Raw genomic sequence first — 19,936 nt, 5'->3', positions numbered from 1 at the left:
CCCGCAGCACCAGCCAGGCCCCCCCAGCACCAGCCAGGCCCCCCCAGCACCAGCCAGGGCCCCGCAGCACCAGCCAGGCCCTCGCAGCACCAGCCAGACCCCCCGCAGCAGCTTTGCTGACCATGATGCTGTTTTCTGCGGGAACCCGCACTGCACCTGACAGCGAATAATGCAGTAAGTAATCTCTGTCCTTAGGCCAACAGCCCCTGCTTGTTAGCTAAGGAGCAACACCAGGAGGATGGTGTTTCCCACAGTCAAGTTGTGTCATTATCACCTTAAAGCCAATCCATGTTTTGACTGGCTTTTTGTGTCGGGTGTTTTCCCCACCTCTCATTAATAAAAGGCAGGTGTGCACATTCCACAGCCTATTTGGATGCTTGTATTTAAAAACCAGCTTTCATTCCATGCTGGTATAACAGTGCTGTGAGAAATCTCCAAGGTGGGAACTGAAATAGACATAATAGAAGTTAAACAACAGTAACATCCTTGAGCCTGGCCAAGGTGGGTGTCTGGGGCTTTGTAGGATCCCAGAGTCAGGACTGAACCCTCTGAAAGCCAGAAGAATGGTACTACACCATTCCAGTCCTCCTGGGGGGAAGGGCTTAGTTGTGGAGGGCTTATTTTAGGGGTTTATTTTCATACTTGCCCACACTCAATACATTTCAAGTTACTTTGCACAATGTTGAAGTTAGGAGACGTTCTCCTCAAATGACAACCCACACAGAAAGGAGATTATAGGGTGCCAGTGCACATTTTTATTACAATGAAGACAGAAGTTAATGAGTGACAATTACTACAGTGTCATAAACGCTTTAGCAGATCCGATAACCCAGCTGAGGATCAAAGGTTGCACAGAGAAACCCAAGCAGAGGTGACAGAGACTGACAGAGGAGGGGCAGTGCAAGGGCCCTGGCACTCAGCAGCCTGGCTGGTGCTTCCCTCTGCTCCCAGCCTCTTGCCATCCCCAGCACCTCAGGAGCACACAGGTCCACTCTGAGCCCCATCGAGCATCAACAGACAGAAAACCCTCTGGAGATTGCCCTGAGAGGCTTCAGTAGCTCACCAGCAATATATCCAGTTTCCACCAATAGCTGTTTCCTTCAGCTTTGCAGCTAAAAAACCAGCAACTTGCCCCACACAGGCACTCCTGCCCACCAGCTTCAGCCCTGTTTGATTCTTCTGCAGACACTGTTGCTCTGTGGGCTTTGTCAGAAATCCCCGTTTGAACCTGGGAAAGATACTGGCAAAGGACAGAAGTTCTCCTTGCAAATGCCTCTTCCATCAGCTGAAGGAACCTCCTTTCCTCATTTTTGCTACACTCAGACATCTTAAGGTCTTACAACAATGTCACAGACTGTTCTGAAAGGCATTCCACTCTTGTGAAATATGTTTTGTTTTAAAACCTGCCATTAAAAAACCTCAAATGTGACACTAGCATAAGGTCAATAGTATCAGCAAGAAAAATAAGACTGATTAAAACAAGATACTTAAAAAAATCCATGACCCTTTTTCTTAGTTAAAAATGGAAAACTAGGTTTTAAGGTACCACAAAGTTCAGGAGTACAAAAATATTTACCTTTTAGAAATACCCAAGCCTGCAATCACATAAAATAAGTATCAACTGAATATAAAAATCTTCCTAATAATATGGCCACCTATATTTAACCCAGTCCTCAAACCTCTCCTATGCTGATAAAAAGGTTTTGCTGAGAAATTTAGTTCTGTCCAAACAACTATTCTATAGGTGAACTTTATAATAAGTAAAAAAAAGAATAATGAATACTGTTATCAGAGAAATTCCAGTTTGAGAAGGGATGAGAACGTCAGGGGTCACAGAGTGATGTTTGCCTCATGCCACATTTATGGCAAAAGCAAAACTGCAGAGAATTAGCATGAAAAGAAAGAACATTTCCACATCCCAAAGAGCAGCTTGAAGTGATTGCACAAGTTCCTTGCAATTAAAAGTTGTAAAGCTTTTTCTTTGTGCTTGAACTTCCCGTGCCAAGTGCCAGCACGAGACACCGTGCCATGAACTCTCAGGTTTGAGATGAGACTGTGCTTTTCTTGGCCCTTCCAGAAGATGAATCATGGCTAATTGTTATTTATAGAGGATAAAAATCAGCCTACTGCCTCCCACAGACGTAGCCAACAAGTGCATGCACAGCCAATAAATAGAAAAATAAAAGGTATTACATTTTTTTCCAAACTATGTAGTGTTCACAAAACAGTAGTAGCACAAGTCTAAGCTTTACCCTTGAGTTTTCATCTGATCTAGCATTGCTGAACTTAAAAAAAAATGCATACATAGCCTGCAGGATTTGAAGAACAAAACACTGGCTTTGTTGGCTTTTATTGGTTTTGAAAAAACTGTGGTCCCAAATTAGCCCTTTTGCATTTTTCACAGCTGCAGGTGCACATCTCCAGCACAGAGCAGCAGCTTTCTGCAAGCAACAAATCCCCTTTAGATTTGTAAATGGTACAAAAGGTTTTCAGAGGCTTTTGAAACTGCAGTCAGCTTTCTCTGAAGGTCTAAAACAGTGTGGTATCTATTCAAAGGAGAAATTAAATGCTTCAGAAAAAAAACAAACCAAAACACCTCCAAAACTGCTTATGCCAACATACCATGAGGAGCCTGAAAGCTACAACTGCCTGGCACGTTTGGAAAGTTTCACTGCCTTGCTAGAGAAGCCCAGGTTTCCTCTGAAGGTGGCTGTGGCCCATGGGAGGGTCAACAAGCTGAAGTCCTTTCTGTGTCAAAGGCTTCCCCTGTCCCCAAGACACTGGATGTTCCTGAAGCCCAAGGGCTCCAGCAGGCTCAGACTATATGGAAAAGCATCAGCTTTCACAGGGACAAGGGGAGCAGAAGGGGATCCCAGGTCCTGGGAAAAGCAAGTGACATCAAAAGATACTCTGAGGTCTCATCTTAAAAAAACCTGTCCTGGTAGTGACATTTACACCTGCTTTGCTGCAACTACATTCTGATCTCACTGGGCTTAGGTCACGGATTTGAAAGCAGGCCAGGACCTTTCCTTTAGGGGCACAAGCTGAGATTTCCAAAGGCAGGCAGACACCCAGCTCCCTTCATCCAGCCAACACGCTCAGTGAGAAACTCCAGCACTACATTTGCTACCTTTTTGCTTGCTTCCATTGGGAACCTGACTGGCTGTGTTATTCCTAAGGCTCATTTCCAGTTTACTCCTCAATTCAATGGTGTTTAGCACAGGCAGGCCCCTGTTTCTCAACAGGGACTGCACCTGCTGACAAACCCCAGGTACCAGGACACTGAATTACAGACTAAGAGTCCTACAGGAGTACACAGCATCTGTTTGGTAAACTATGTATTTGGGCACAGTAGCACAGGGGATAATAACTATAGTGCAGGAGCATCGACTGTTGGGTTTTGTTTGTTTTCCTCGGCAGAAAATGCATTTTGAGAAGATCTTGTTTATCCTTTGGCCCCTCTGAGAGTGTGTATCCTTCTTCACATAGGTGTTACTAGAATTTTAGGACTCTCCTTTGAACTCCTCATGCCAGTGCTTTGTGGCCCGTTTCTGAAACTGAAAGCAAGTGAAAAACCTGAGAAACCAGAGAACATTTTACAGGGTGACACCGCCCACTTCCCCCTCCTAATCAGCAGTGCTGAAAGAACACAACTCATACAAACATTAGAAAAGAACAAGTGCTCTGTGAAGTGCCTTTCCCGGGGCAGCAGCAGTGCAGCAAACAACCCTTGGAACTTGAATGTAATTGAGTGACTGTAATTCAGCTCCTTCAGCCTGTTTATGCAAGAAACCTGCCAAGGGAATCTGGGTTGACTCTAGGATTTCCAGCTACAGTTCATCAACTGCAAAGCTGAGAAGCCACAGATCAGACATGGGAGAAATCCCCAGTTGTGATAAGGAGCAGCATGTGTTTCTCAAAGAACCTGGCTGGAGAATTCTTCTGGAAACACAATGACAGGTCCCTGTGCCAGCCAAGGATTAGATATAGGCAACTCCAAGCTTTTTCAAGCTATTATTGCTTGTAAATTTTGTAGCAGCACAAATACTCAGTATGCTGGATGGAAGCAATGCAGCTGCACTTGGGCTAATTCCATTTCCCTCCACTGCTCCCAGAGGTTTTCCTCTCATGAGAGTAACTTGCCAACACTGGCCACCTCCACTGCACCAGCACTACAATGTACACAGACAGTGGAGAGGTTTGCTCGGGGGATCCTAAAAAGCAAGCATGGTGTGGCAAGAGAACTGTCACTGCTTACAGCTAAACAAAACAAACCAGGAGAAAAGTGGTCCTGCTGTGTCTTTAGCCTCCCAAATTAAAGAAGCTGGAATGGTGAAATCGTGAGTTTAATTTGGAGTGGTACCTAATGAACTTAACTGAAAGAATTAAGTGTTTTGTAATGTCAACCACCCTACTAAATTAATACTTTAAATGCAGAGTTAAGAAGAGACAATGACACTGTGTTGGGAGGTAGGAAGCAACAGCCTCAAGGTGATGTGAAGGTCATCCTTGATTTGCAAGTGCTCACTTCCAAGCACATCAGCTCTCAGGTTCAGAGAGCCTGGAGAAACTGCATTAACATCAACGTCTGACAAATGAACAACCAAAAAAAAAAAAAATCTAAAGGGCACTTTGAAAGCTTTGATGTTTTGCAGTGGAGTTGATGAAACACATGTAGTGATTGTAGGAGAGGTCCTGAGTTCCCGTGAGGCACTGGATGGCCAACAGCCACCTTACCATTTCACCTTCAGCATCTGCTCAAAACTGTCGGGCAGGGCATTCCCAAAGCTCTCCGGGAGAAACAGGGTGAGGATCCCAATCAGCACAGTCAGGCTCCCCATCAGGATGTAGGGAAGGAATCTATCGTAGGCCCCTGCCAGAACACAGGACATGACACCAATACTTAAACACATCAAACTTCTATTCCAGCCATCACTGTAACACAGAATTAATTTGGAACAATTAGCTGAAATCTTCACAAATACCAAAGGTGGATCCCAAACTGAGCTACATCTGGTATCTGACAGTAAACAAAGGAATTTTGCAATTTTAAATCTACAACATGTGCTCTAGGATGGCCACCCCCCCTCCCCCCAAGCTTCATGCCATCCCTCTGTTTGTGCAGTGGGTGGTGGGTTTCTGTGAATGTTCAGCTGGCACAGCCAACATCTCTGCAAGGCAGAAGCTCTGCTGGGGTGACTGCTGGAGCCTTCAGCACTACATGGTCATCAGGAACCAAATCCTCTGACAGATAACTCATTAGGAGGGAATAAAAGTGCTCATAAGCAAACAAGCACTTAGAGCTGCCTGGGACTCTGCATCCTGCTGGGCTTGTGAAAAAGAAGGGAAGAGACTGATGGCAGCTGAACAGCCAGTTTTGGACTCCTGGGCCATTAACAAAGGATTCCTTAAGTACCTTCCTTACTGCACAGGGAGAAAGCATCAGGCTTTCTGTGACAGACAAGAGGCTCTGACCTTGGTTTACTCAAAATATGATTTTGGACAAGAAGGCAGCAGCCCCTGCCAGCAGCCTGAGGGTAGCACACAAGTGTTTGGGCAGGATGCAAGAACTTCAAGTCACAATAGCCCAGCAAGGAAAAGGATCTTTCAGTAAAGGGATTAGTCAGGAGTTAAAGTATTTAAGGTAGAGAAAGCACTAAACTGGGCTTGACAGCTTTACTTTTCAATAAGGACAGGGCAATATGCTTTCTAATGTATGGAATAAACTAGGATTAAGGTGAAGACCCTGGGTATTTCACAGAGAGCCAAAGTTTGTGATCTGATCTCTTCTGTGTTCATGAGCTGGATGAGCTGCGAGGTCCCAATTTAGATGCAGCAAATACCAGCAGCTGAAGAGTTTCTCCTAAAACCTCCTGAAGTTTAGAAAACTATTCTGATAACTGGAACAAGATCTTTAAAATCTGCGTATTTTCCATGTATTGTTCTGGAAAGCACAGATTTGGGGAATGTTTGTATTCCCACTTGGTTCATCTGCTCCTGACATACCCTTCTTGGGATGTGCATGTACAATGCAGTTTCCCACTGGTGCTCACTTGCTAGATGGCTTTTTGTCCCATTCCCCTGAGAAACTAACTGGTGTCCCAGGGATAACACCCATTACCAAGATGTGACCAGGTATCATCCCAACCCCTCCTTGCATTTTTTATAAAGATTGCCATTGTCTGGGAGCAGCTCAGACCCACTGGTGCTGTACGAATGGTTCCTGGCCTCAGTAAAGGAAAAAAAACCACCTGAATCTTCTGTGAAACCCAAGGAGGTCCTCAGTCCTAGAGTGTACAACCATGACCTCCCACCCATGGTGAGAGAAGGGACTTAGAAGACAAAATATGAAGGGACTTAAAGCTGAGCCTGCCCTGTAGAAGCTCTGATAACCCCTCTGGGCAGTCATGCAGTGCAAGGCAAGAAAGGCAGGATGTCTCACCCAGGTAAACAAAGTAAGGAGCAATGATACTGCCCAGCCTGGAAGCTGTGGAAGTAGCTCCGACCGCCATGTTTCGCACCAGTGTTGGGTACAGCTCCACATTGTACACATAGAGCATGGAAAATGCAGCTGTGATGCCAAATTTTCCCAGCATCACCAAGCAAACAGACAGGACATTTAAATCTGGAGGAGGGAAAAAGATAAAATCAAGGTGAATAAACAACACTCTGTGCTTCCTGCTTGTGTTTCTGCTACATCCTGAAGACCACATGGCTGGTTTTTTTAATTAGTGGTTTTGGGTTTCTTTCTAATTCTACAGTGTTTCAGCACCATCCTGAGTTGACATGGCTGCAAACTTCCCACCCAGCATCATGTAGATGAAAAGCTGATCTCGTACTTCCCAGATTTTGGTTCCCTCCCAGTAAAACAGCATTCTTGAAATGGAACAACATTCTGGATTACACAGCAACAAAGCACAAGCTCAAATCCACCCCTTTTCCACAAAATCCTGCAGAGATTTACACACAGTGAAATCTGGAAGACTTGTGGGTTCTTTTAGCCTCTGTGCACAACCAGATAAATCACTTTTGGCTCTCGTTTTACAGCTGGTTCCCCTGGACTATAAAAAGCTCAGTAATTTGACACAATAAATGAGAGCCATGCATGACTCAGCACGTACACACACAGAGGGGAAAAGAAACCCCAGCTGCAAGTGGGCAGCATGAACTTGACCCCATATTCTTAATTTGATCAAGGTTCCCAGTAATTTTACTGAACTATTCGATAGCACGGTGAAATAGTTTATATAAAATTAGGTCACTTATTGAATGCTGTACCTTCGGGCACCAGCTGAATGAAGAGGACAACACCTCCCCCCAGGAACAGGGTTCCAGACAAGGAGTAGCGCCGAGGGAGCGAGCGGAGCAGGAGCCAGGCAATCACATAGGCTGGGACTTCAATCACAGCCGAGAGGAAGCAGTTGATGAAGGCATCTCCGTGCCAGTTGGGAGTGCTCAGGGACAGGCCAAAGTAACCAATTGACGTGAAAAACCTGAGGGAGGCAGTAAAACCAGATTATTCCAGAACCACCAGGATCCGAAGGCCTCCAGTGTTGCCTCAGGTGTTGTTACCAAAATAGGGTGTCGCAATGCATCGCTACAGGCATCGTGGCTCAAGGAACATCCCAGTGCCAACCCCATCTTTCTAATTCTGCCATCCCTTCCAGGGATCATATCCACAGCAGCTTGAAGAGACCTCTGATTTCTCTGTCCTTCCTGCACATACTATACCAAGAAAAAAGCTTTGTGGAACTCATTCACAAAGGCTTTTCACTGCAATGGACCCATTAACAGCACAATGAAATAACTCTTGAGAGCTTCCCATGCCAACTACGTTCCTACTCAGAGCCAACTCCAGTGACAGGATCTCCCACCCTCAGCAGGTCCGTTACATCTTATTTAATCTTCACGAAAGAGCTGGACGTTCAGGTTTGAGATCTCAAGGGTGCCTCACTACAGCCAAGTGGCCTGGCCAGTTCTTTTCTGCTGGGGGAAATATGTACAGAAAAGGGTCCTGGTTTGTCTATACAGTGTTATTTGGTCCTCATTCCTCGTGGCTGCCCAGGCAGGGACCAGGATCTCCCTGAGATGGGGACGGTACAGAAACAGAACAAAAACGCTGGCCATGGGTCTGGTCCTTGTTGCGTTACTGAGTTGCTGCCTTTGCTTCAAGAAGGACATTTCTCTTCAAAGAGAAATTACAGAGATGGGAGCTTCTTAAAAAAAAAAAAATCATTTAAAAGCAACAGAATTTGAAATACACAAGTTGCTATGTGTAATTTCCTAACTATATTACACCTGAGTCGTGTCTCCATGCTCTTGTGTGATGATGCAGTGTGGGTGCGAGGACACCGAGGGCCACGGACTGGCCAAGGACCATGGGTAGATGGGCTCCAAGGCTGAGACTTATTATCTAAACCTGTGGCACGTGCCCTCAAAGTCAGGAACTGTCCTATTGCCTGGGTACTTTAGGAATACACATTTCCTTACCACAAAAGTAATGACATAATAGTAATAGTTGCAATGTTTCGGGTTCGAAATAGGTCCAGAAGGATAGCCTTCTGCTGCTGCTGGGGCTTCCAATCCTGCATCTGAAGGAAAAAGGAAAACAAAACCAAAAAAATTCCCACACACCTAAGAGCAAAACAACCTCTGCACACCCACAAGTCTGGGCAGTTACGATGTTATGACTCTATCGGGGATAACCAGCCAGCCCAAGGGCTGCACCAGGATGGTCCTGCTTGTCTCTGCACCCATCTGTACTCCTGCAAGTTTCCAGTTTTTTGTTAAAAAAAAGTAGCACTGAGGCCACTGCACCAGGGTGGCTAATTAAAAGCTGAAAAGATGCATTAACATTTCCTTAGGGATATAACACAGAACTTCCAGAGTAACATGATCACCAAAGGCATCTTTCTGTGCACTGTCCGCTCAACTCTCTTCTCATCAACCTTCACCAACAGTGGGAAATAAATGCAGAAAATCACCCAGTTTTGCTGCCTGCTGGGGCAGGGATGGATGCCAGAGCTCGGCAGGGTGGTCAGGGAGTTTCATGGAAGCATCCACCACCCTAGATTGGAGACAGAGGGTCCAGTTTGAAGCTTGAAGCAGGAATCTTCTGTGTGGCACCAGGGTGCCCTTCTGCCTGCATGGGGAACCCTTGCTGGGGCAAAGCCAGTCCTCGTGGCCAGGCTTCCCCCAAGCCCAGAGAGCAAACCACCCTGGCCCTCCCTACAGGGCTACCCAGGAGATTTCCTTGCCTAGGAAGAGAGGATGGTTCCAAGGAATGTCTTTCTAGCAGCATTTGAAAAATACTTCCAATGAAGGACTTAGCATGTGAAACATCATCCTCAGGCTTTTGTGGACAGGCTCTTTGGCACACGAGACTCCCATGCAGCAAAAGGCAGCTGAGCTGCTGCTTGGTCTCAAAAACATGCAGGAGTGATGATGTGCTCATCCAGGCCACGTGCTGGAGCCCAAAAAAGTCACATCCAGTACGAAAGATGTCTGAACTCTGGCTGTGAAGTAAGGAAAGTGCTTTTCCATGGCTTCTATAGCATAAGCTTCCCATAGTTGGAATATGCACTTCAAGTTACTAGGACTTGGGAAAGAGATCTTCAGCCAAAGTGGCAGCAGGGTCCTGCAGGGGGGGCAGCATCTCCTTTCCTGCACATAGTGCAGAGCAGCACAAGGTGCTCGGCTTTCTGCTCCACCAGGAGACGTCAGGAAGCACCGAGTCCTGGAACAATGCAGGGAAGTAAGATCTGGCAGACAAGACACCGGTTTCTTCGCACAAGAAAAACGGTGGTTTCTCTTCAGAAGGAGCTCCACGAGGGCAGAGCCACTAGGGGGGAGGATGAGCCCAAGAACCAGCCGTCCTGCTGCTGCCCCGCTGCTCCCAGGCTCAGCAGTGCTGGGCTCCTGCTGGGCTTTCTCCTTTCCATCAGTAAATATCAAACACAAGGAAAAAAAACAGGCCCGCAGAAGAGCTTAATGTTCTTCACTGCCTTTGCTACCATCGTGGTTTCCAAGTGCCCTTGTAGCACTGGGGTGCTTTGGCTGGTGTGTGCAACCTGAGGAGTCCCTCAGGGCACGCGTGGGCGCCGACTGAGGGTCCCTGCACAGCCCCCCCAAAGGGCTGCTCCTGAGCTGCAAACCATTCACACCACACCAAGCTGGAATGAGGACAAACACGTCCTCCTCAGGTCTTCCCAATGCCTGCAGCGTGAGGCCACCTGGGTCACCCTTGCTCTGAAAACCACAACCAACCACTGCTGAGGGAGAAGATTGTACTGGAAAAAGAACACAACAAACCAATCCAACTCCCCCTCTGGCTCCTGGCTTTGAACTCACTAACCCAGCACTTACCTCACACCAACGCTCACTGCCAGGCTCTGCGAGCTGCTGGTGCCAACCATTGCTCTGCTGGCACTTCCCAACAAGTCAAATGGCCAAGAGGGGGAACTGCCACCCAGGCAAAGTGCTGGGATGCAGGGAACCTACCTCGGTGGTGTCGAACAGCGCGGCGGGGGCTGGGACGCCGTTTATTTTCGCGGCCTTTCGGATAATAACTTCTGCCTCCTTATACCTTCCCTGGGAGATCAGCCACCGAGGGGATTCAGGAATGATCCTGCAATAAGTTTCAGAATAAATGACTCAACGTTTTCACAAAAAAAAAAAAAAAAAGAAAAGAGACAGTAATGAAAAGCACATGTCTGGATTTGATGAGTTGTGCTCTCATCTCAGATTGCTGGCAGCACGGGAGCATGTGGGCAATGTAATTCATTGGTATGTCCCCCTGGGAGCAGTGGGAACATTCAGATATATGGGACATGTTTATCCTTGTGCTAAAGTAGATGCAGGTTTGGGCCCTTGTCCTGGGTGGTTGTTTTTTAAGGAATAATTGATATTCACCATAAAAAACCCCAGCTGTCACCAGACAGACAAGGAAGATGGGAGTGCAGAGCAAAAATATTTTGAGGAGTCTGCTCACAATGTGGAAATGCTTTAAATATGCACAGGGTATATTGAAAGGCTCTGAGTTGTAGGAATCTTACATACAAACCTCAGAATTTTACCACAGCTCTGGGGCAGGCTCTCCCAGGCAGAGGACAGTGTCCCCTTGCGGAGCTGCTGACATCTTCTAATCAATTCCAGGCACATGTTGAGTGAATTAACACCAAACACAGGACAGAAAATCTCACCCTTCCTTGACTAAACCCTTTGATCTTTACAGATGCTTCTTTCCTCCCTTTAGTCAGCTGCACTTTTTCCTCTCCTTGGAAGAAAGCAGGTCAGACACTCCCTTTCTGATTAAGTCCCTAGAGGACTGACCCAAAGCTACGTCAAGGGTTTTGAGCGTCAGATGATTTATATCAGATCATTCTACCCCTCTGTGACTTCCTGTGAGACGAGTGGTCTCCACTGCTCTTCTTTGTGGGCAAGCTGAAGAACACAAGACTGCAGAGGCGATGCTAGGAACCTTCTGGAGAATTTGGAAGAGGAACAAATAGAAGAGCAACTAAGACACAGAACAGTGGGATCTGCAACTCACATCACCTGTGGGATAAATGGGTCCAGAGGCCCAAACACCAGCTAATACCAACCTGCCTCAGCAGAGCCCTGAAGTGCACCTTGATCCCCACCTACCCCCACATTAGCTCCAGGCTGGAAGTGTCATCTGTGGAAATCTTGGGCATGCTTCATATTGTATGCTCTTTAAAAGTGTGGGGATTCCCATCAACTGCCTTTCCAAGCAAGAGTCTGAAGATGTGCCTTGAGACAAACTTCATGTGCCTGTTTCATAGCAGTCATCTAAAAACCTTCCACCCAAAACCAACCTCCCCAAAGAGAAGCAGGGTAATGCCACTGTGTCAGAAGAGCTTGAAACATTTCAAGTTAAATATGCAAAATGACCCTTAAACAGAATCAGACTATCTTTAAAATCAGATGATAGCAGAAGACAGATCTTCAGGATCTATAGTCTTTGAGACTATAGAAGAGTTGGTCTGATCACTTAACTGTTATAAAGATGTTAATCTCTTACTTATAACTCCTTCAAGATAATAGGAAGAAGAGAGTTCCCCATGTCAGACTAATATGAAAGGAAGGAACTCTCTGTTGTGAACCATCCTTTTGGTAAGGGTGCCACAGCCTGCCTTTCCCTTCCTATTTTCCAAACATCTCTCTCTTCAGAAAACAACAGATGATCAAGGCAGCAACAGAACAAGGCCCTTCTTAGAATCATAGAATGGTTTGGGTTGGAAGGGATCTTCAAAGGTCACCTAGTCCCACCCTCCTGCAGTGAGCAGGGGCATCTTCAACTAGATCAGGTTGCTCAGAGCCCCATTTAACCCCACCTTGAGTGTTTGCAGGGACTGGGCATCTACCACCTATCTGGGCAACCTGTACCATTCTTCAGTGCTTCTGTCCAGTTGGGAAGAGCAGGGAATTTCTCTAAACTGTTTCTCAGCCCCCCAGGGCATGGAGGGATGCACCTCCATCTCAGCCTTAGAGCAGGGATGGGAGAATGCAATGGAAAGCCAAAAGAAAACATGGGCTCAGCTGCCAAGAACACAGCATGGGATGGCTGAGGGGAGCAAGGTAAGGAAGAGCCAGACAGAGTTACTATGGGCCAGAGGAGGTGACAAATTGAAGTTGTGCTCCAGCAGCAAAAGTGCAGCCTGGGAGGACAGACAGGTCCCATGGGAGAGGGCTGGACCAGTGGGTTCTGCCTGCAAAGGCCTCTGCTGCAATGAACTGCTTCATGACACTGAGCCCACCAGGCTGCCAGCTGCTGCCTGCCCAGAGGATGGGCCCAGCCTTTCACTGAGGTTTTTGTACCGACCAGCAGGTGAATCTGCACTAAAAATGGCTTAAAGCAAAAAGGAAGGAGGCAAAGTTAGAACAAACCACCCAGGGCGCCACAGGGGTAAACCTAGAGGTGGTTAACTGTGCCCAGCGTTAGGAGTTAAATACAGAATTCCCAAGCTGCTCTGGAAACCAGAGGAAAAGTGCCTTCAAGCACAGGGCCAGCACCAGTGAGGCTCTGCAGGCAGTACACTTGACTTAAAGCCAGCAACAAACCCCCAAACAAGCAAACAAAAAATCCCCCCAACTCCCACCTCCAGGCAAAGCCTCCTCACCTGGCAAATAGCTAAAAAAAACCCCAACCACCACAAAAACCAAACCAACAACCAAAACACAGAGAAGTGGGGGCTCCCCCCAGCACCCTGCCATGATCCCCACCTTGGGGTGAGGAGGGAAGGGGAGTGGGGAGCACTGGGGGGACTCACCACCAGAGCGGGATGCAGAACAGCCCCGGGACCGTGAGCGCCAGCAGCAGCATCCGCCAGTCTCTGATGAAGTAAGCAAAGAGTGGCAGCAACATGTAGCCAATTGCAAAAAATATGCAAACTCCTAACGTAGAGAATATAATACGAACTGATTTGCCCAGAATTTCTGTGCCTGTTTAAAACAAGGGAGGTTGGATTAGCATTTTTAACTCTTTCTTTGTCGATCACGACTAAATACTGCAGTTACAAAAATAAATATAAAATAAAATAAAATAAAATAAAATAAAATAAAATAGGAAAACAGTCTTAGAAGAAGAGCAGTTTCTCTTGTCAGCCTTAAAAGGCCTCCTGCTCTTGCCTTTTTCTCTAAACCTGTAAGAAGTCTAGGCTTGAAGTATGCAAAAGCAAAAATAAATACATGAATAAATAATCATACTGGCCTAAATTAGGAATTGTACCAGTGAGGATTTACTGCTAATTAAATAATGCAGGTTCAGAGGAGGGGGGAAAAATAAAAGTACATGAAGCAAGTATTTAATCAAATGCAGACATATTCATACCCAGTATGAAGGCCACCACGTAGTTAGAGATCTGTCCCATTCCCACTATGAGAAAGAGCACTGTGAACATCTCCCAGCTGGTGGAGAAGATCTGCAGGAAGCTGAAGCCAGTCTGCACAGCCATCGTCAAGAAAAGGATGTTCTTCCTGCCAAACCTTTTGCAAAAGATACAGATTATGATTGAAACTGTGTGTATTGGGGGGGGGGCTGTGTAAGGGAACACAAGGGAGCACAGCTCTCCAACCTCAAGTGACACAGCTGAGCACAACGCCAAGTCTGGTTCATGTTAAAGAATTTCATTTATTGTTTTGATAAGCACTAAAAAAACATATATATATAAAAATTTCCAAGGCCTGGGGAATAAACCAAGAAGAAAAATTAAAAGCAGAAACTTCAGGAAGACTCTAGACAGGGACTCAGGAGGCTGGAGAACAGTGCATAAGTGAGAGACACAGGAAGGCTGCAAGACACACAGCTGGAAGTGAGGAAGTGATGGCTTTTAGGCTACTGGCATCTATCTACTGCAACATCATGACACTTCAAATGTGTTAATCGACTGGTTTCAGCCTCTCAACTGCTTCTCAGCATTAGAAATCTATTGCTTTTGCTTCTGGAAAGGTAGGAGCAAACTGCCAGGGGGCAGGCTGCAGGGCCAGGGGAGAAGCTCCTGCAGCAGCACAGGGGACCCGGCTCAGGTCCAGGCTCTGAACCCCGCTCCTGACAAACCATTTCCAAGACAATGGAATGAAGAGCTGTCGGCAGCAGGCGCCGGGCAGGGTGCCCGGGGCACCCAGTCTGCAGATGCTGCCCCAGGGCACATGGCACCGCTGGGATTTAGGGATTATCTCGTCTCCCTTCCCAACGGTAACACTGACTGACTTCTGCACCGGGGGCAGGAGTCAGGAGATTAAATTCCGATCACATGGAATTTGAAAAGCTGGAGGCTTTAGGATTAAGACTCCTCTGGCTAAGGAGAGCTGAAGCTCTGGGGAATTCCTCACTGCCAGGCAGCAATCAGAGTGGTATTTGAGACCCTATGGAAAAAGGCTGAGGGGTGTATGGAGAGGGAAGCAGAGACTCACAGAAAGAAAACACATTCTGCATTTGACACTTTAAGGTCAGAACTTCAATACTGCAGAGATAACTCTCAAGTGCCTGTAAAGCTTTCTTGCTATTTTGCATCCACTCAGAGGGAATGCCAGGACTGCTGTCCCCTCCCTGCTTATCTGTGCCCTTCCCTCCACATACGCTTCCTTTATTTCCAGCAAACCACCTCTCCTATGCAGAGCTTCCATTCAAATGATCAGCTTCTATCTATCCTGTCCAAAAATGGACTTGCAGTTAACGTCTGACTGAGATCTGGTGGAGTACCCAGATGACTGGATAATGGAACAAATGTGGCTGTGAGGTGAAAACCAGCATAGCAATCTGCATGGGGAGAACAGCCCTTGGTCTCCTGAAGCCCCCAGGAGACAGCAATTCTGCACCCGTGGTAGATGAAGGTTGGTGTTTCTGAGGAAGCCAGGCCAGTTACCTCGTGTTGACCAAACCTCAGGGACATTTAACAGGCTCACACCTCTGGGAACACCCGCCCTGCCCAGCGCTGTTACCTGTCTGAGAGCTGCCCCGAGATGAAGGAGCCAATGAGGACCCCCACGAAGAAGAGGGAAGTGGTCAATGGGGCTTTCCAGTCGTCCTCACACACCAGGTTCCACTGCAAGAGAAGGGCCTGTGTTCAGCCTCAGCACCAAGCCCTGCCCGGGCACTGGGGCTCACGGCTGCAGACACAGGTTCCCCCACACCCCCTTTCCGCCCATCGCTGGCACAGCCACTGTTTCCACAGCAAAGGTCTGTGCTGGGAAGCTCTGCTTTCAGCATATTAAAACAAAAAAAAAAAGGGAAAGCAGTTTGCTTCTCCAGGCAAGCCCCAAGAGGCCAGAGCCCCCCAGCAGGACCCCACAGCCTCTGTGCAGGGGAAGGGCAGCGATGCCAAACCCGAAGGGCTGTCAGTGCCTGCAGCCCGGGGGCTGCCCTGGCCCCAGCTCCAGCATGAGCCCCCCACCCTGCACTCATCAGGCCCCCAGTGCTCCCAACCTGGCTCCCCACAGCCCAAGGTGCCCTCCCCAGAACAGCAGAGAGAGGGAGCAGGGTGAAGGAAGGGCTGCCCCAGCCCAGCGAGGTCCCAATTTATCTGACCTCTAAAACTGCTGCATTTCTATCACTTCTGGGTTTGATGAAACATATGCAGGAAGATGCACAGAAAAAAAAAATCTCTTTTCCCACACAGACACGTTTCCAGATTTCTTTCCAGGCCCACAGGCTACAGGGCTGACTCACTGCCCATCACTCAGCCTTGCCACCAGACCCAGCGGGGACTGGAGGCTTAGGACAGGAGCCAGCATGGAAACTTCCACCTAAAGCCACTCATAACCCCAGATGAGGTTTAAAAAAAAAAATGATAAAAACAGCATAATGAGTCCCAGTCCACTGGAGTTACAGCTGAGCATGGTTCTGCCAGGGCTTGCTCCTGTCCTGGTGACTAATCCCTGGTTAAGGCATGCCTGCCGGGAGCACTTAAGGATAGACTTCAAACATGTCAATCTCAGATTAGATAATTCTACACAAAGGTAAGATAATCAGATCACAGATCAAAGCACAATGTAATTTTCATAATCATCAGAGAGCAGGAACATCACCCATGCCAGTGCTCACCCTGTGCCCAGGGAACGAAGGGGTGAGACATCTGAGCAAGGCCAAGCCCAGGCAGGGGCAGTGGGGCATAATCCTCCCCTCTGGGCTGCTCAGGCTCCTCAGCTCAGCTGCAGGCAGCAAAAAAAGAGCAACTCTTGCATTACAAAGAGACCCAGATGCCATCTGACAGCACCATGAGTCCTGCCAACACCGACCCAAACCATCTGGGCTTCATCCTGCTGCAGAGGAAGGAGCAGAGCCACCCCAAAGCAAGGGGGATGTGCTGTGGTTCCATGCAGTTGGCTCTGGACTGTAATTCAGGAAAGAGATGCAATCAGTGCCTGTTCTCAGGCAGAAGAAAGGTACAGTGCCCCAGGGAAGGAGCTGGGTACCTCTGCCCAGCTTGCACAGTAACACCAGCTGCCACCAGGACAAAAAGGGACCGAGTTTAAAAACACAGCTCATGCCTCTGCCTGGGCAAGTCAGAGTCTGTAACAGGGGACCATGGAGATCTGAGGACTGAAATGTGCTTCCAATACTGAAATCCAATTAATAACAAAAATAAGCCTGCAGCGGCCATTTCTGGAAGATATTTTTGTGCAATTATTTCCACACCCCTGCTTGGAAGGGGTTGGCCTGGGAATTCACCTGCATTTTTCTTCACTGTCTTTGATAAGGTGGATGTGGCATGCTGGTCAGTAGGGCTCTCATATGCTCAAGAATGCTAGAGCTGAAAAATATATCTAGAGATCTGTTTCATATGTCAAAGAAAACTGAGATGTCTGTAAAAAAACCTGGTGGAAATCAAGCCCTCTCTTTAAAATGGAGCAAAATTGACCATCAGGAAACACAGCATTAAAGGCAGGAGTTTCTTTGCACACAGCAAGCAGGGAAGGAGGAAAGGCCCAGAGGGGCAGATCCTCCAGGTCCTCCTGCATCACCCCTTCTCTGCCCTGGGAAAGCTGGTGACAAAGAAAGTGGCAGAATTTGCAGCTGATACAGATGACCATTAACTATCAGGGTGCTAAGCACCCTGCTCTGGGGCTGCCAGCACCTCACCTGCTCCTGGACCTTCAGACTTCAGTCACTGGAGGCTGAGGGGCAGGTTTATAAAATGCCTGCACGGTGCCAAAGGCTCTTTGGCTACAAAAGAAACCCAGCTAAATAGTAACGTGCCCACACAGCTCAGTTGCTTCCTGTTTCCTTGGTGCCAAATGCCCCCAACCTGGCCATTCACTCTGCCTTATCTCATGCCATACTGCACAGACAGCAGAAATTCACTACACAGGGTCCAGTGGTTAAAAGCTGGGGGATGTGGTGGTAACCAGCTGGCAGGAGCTGGCAGGAGAGGGGCTGCTGTGGGCAGGGACCTGCTGTACTTGACCAGAAAACACAGAAACACAATTAAATCCACCCAACTCCACGTATACATGAAGCTGTTGAGTGAAAAAAAAATCATGCTGCCTATTTTAGATCCAAGCCCACCCTCAGCAGGCAGGACCTGGGCCATGATCTATGCAGCCCTACTCTACAGGTACACCCCATCTTTCCCCCAAACACCAGCCTTCCCCCCCACAAGGTGTTGGCTCTGACCCAGGCTCACATGTCATGCTGTATCATGACTGAGCATATGTCAACATGGTAAAATTATGCTCATACTGGAATGTAGAGGGTTTTGAGTTATATTCCCTGGGTGCTGACTCCTCACAAGCAAGGGAAAAAAATGCCATTTAACTTGTCCTGTTCCCCAGAGGCTGTATCCATCACTGGATGGATCCCCACACCGTGGGCACCAGAGCTACAGCCCAGCCACAGCTCAACTACCTACAGCTTCCAAACCCTCTGTGCTGGAGTAATTATTCATTAACCAGAAAATAAGTAATTCTAAGCATAGTGGAGAGCAAAGTTCTCGTAAGCTTCCAAGCAAGTTATTTGAACACTAGGAGTAAGAGCTGCTGGAGAACAACACTGGCAAATCCCTTTATTACCATCAAATCCCTCCAGCCCTTTGCCATGAGCTACTGGAAGAGCCAATTCTGCCAGGTACTACTGGTGGGAACTCTAGGGATGGAAGAGGAGTGTTAAAAACTGAACCTGCTGGAGAAAGTGCCTTGACTGCCTGAAGTGACCCCACCACCTGCATCTCAATTAGAAATCACTAATTAACCATCCTGAGCATCAGCCCGTTCACATCAGAGAAGGAAACACTAACAGAGCCCTGTGTAAATGCTCAGGGGAGAAGCTGACCTTGTTTCTAAGAGTGCAGATGAACAGCTCAAGAGATATTAAAAAAATCTTCCTGGGTTGCACCCGTTAAGGGAACAGAAAAACCCTTAAAACACCTTGAAACTACAACAATTCATGTCCAGCTTCTCACCTCTGCCAGTCCCAAAAGCTCAAGGGAATTAACTGGATGCTCATGCCCTGCTGCAAAGAGCAAAACTGATGTTTGTGCCCAAAGCTCTAGTTAATGTCAGAGCTGAGCATCATTATGTGGAATTAAACCAGAAGTAGGTTAATTTCCAGACAAAAAAAACCCCAAAACAAACCAAATATAACAAAAATACATATGTTAATATCTCTGGTGCTTAATCCTGAACTATCAAGTTTTGCTCCTCAAACTGAGTTATTCAATCAAAGAGGTTTTTTTCACAGAGCTTTCCTGATGGCCTGTCCTGGCTTGTCTTCCCTAACACAGAACATTTGGGCATAAAAGGGTCATCACAAGTTTAACCAAACTGCCTCTTTTCAGGGTTTCATCAGAGCCTGTTGTTCTTGTTTTAAAACCAAATTCTAGATATTATTTTTTTTCAAATGTCTGTGACAATTTTGAAACAAAACAAGTCCCCTTGTTTTCCATCTGGTTTCCAGATGGGAACCAGGCACTTGGTTTCCATCTCTGAACATGATGTTGCCTCTCTGGGGTGACCCAGGCCCCATGACAAACCCCTGGCTCTTCTTTCAGCTTTCATCACAGGTTGTTTGCTGCTCGTTGGGAAAAGAGCAGCTTTTCTCCTCCTTCTGCTTCATCTATTGTCTCCCTCAGAGCAACCAACTCCAAACCACAGATGAGGACTTGATGGGTGTGTTTCCCAAGCACCTTGATTTGGTGTTGTGAGGGATCCCTGATGACCCAGCAGGGCTGCCAGCACAAATGGCACACACATATGGGTGTCACACACATACGGGTGTCACACATATACGGGTGTCACACACATATACGGGTGTCACACACATATACGGGTGTCACACACATATACGGGTGTCACACACATACGGGTGTCACACATATACGGGTGTCACACACATACGGGTGTCACACATATACGGGTGTCACACACATACGGGTGTCACACACATATACGGGTGTCACACACATACGGGTGTCACACA

The 19,936-nt window shown here is 47.4% G+C and overlaps 2 protein-coding genes across 2 annotated transcripts in view; both read right to left on the bottom strand.

Moving 5' to 3' along the window:
* LOC104391888 (solute carrier family 22 member 5-like) overlaps positions 1-3,148 on the bottom strand; it is a 31,617-nt gene extending 28,469 nt beyond the window's left edge. Inside the window, exon 1 of the mRNA XM_010001237.1 lies at positions 3,131-3,148. Coding sequence (XP_009999539.1) covers positions 3,131-3,148 — 18 coding nt within the window. The remainder of the gene's footprint in view (positions 1-3,130) is intronic.
* A 333-nt stretch (positions 3,149-3,481) lies between these two features.
* On the bottom strand, positions 3,482-15,669 carry LOC104391887 (solute carrier family 22 member 4-like). Its single transcript, XM_010001236.1, has 10 exons — positions 15,655-15,669; positions 15,463-15,581; positions 13,853-14,007; positions 13,293-13,464; positions 10,501-10,627; positions 8,491-8,591; positions 7,279-7,493; positions 6,443-6,625; positions 4,738-4,873; positions 3,482-3,557 (listed from the first exon to the last, which is right to left on the bottom strand). The coding sequence occupies exons 1-10, from the start codon at positions 15,667-15,669 to the stop codon at positions 3,482-3,484; spliced, it is 1,299 nt and encodes a 432-aa protein (XP_009999538.1).
* Between the last annotated feature and the right edge of the window lie 4,267 nt (positions 15,670-19,936).

This window comes from Chaetura pelagica, unplaced genomic scaffold, assembly GCF_000747805.2.
Source record: "Chaetura pelagica isolate M959 unplaced genomic scaffold, ChaPel_1.0 scaffold177, whole genome shotgun sequence".
In the NCBI taxonomy this organism is placed as follows: Eukaryota; Metazoa; Chordata; class Aves; order Apodiformes; family Apodidae; genus Chaetura; species Chaetura pelagica.
The sequence above is the reverse complement of the archived record's forward strand: the minus strand, read 5'-3'. Positions and strand labels throughout refer to the sequence as shown.

Excerpts from the sequence above, each read along its gene's own strand:
- LOC104391887 (XM_010001236.1), bottom strand. Across the intron at positions 14,008-15,462 it reads TCGGGGCAGCTCTCAGACAG|GTTTGGCAGGAAGAACATCC; the intron begins GTAACAGCGCTG and ends CTTTTGCAAAAG. Across the intron at positions 6,626-7,278 it reads CATTCAGCTGGTGCCCGAAG|ATTTAAATGTCCTGTCTGTT; the intron begins GTACAGCATTCA and ends TCCCTCCTCCAG.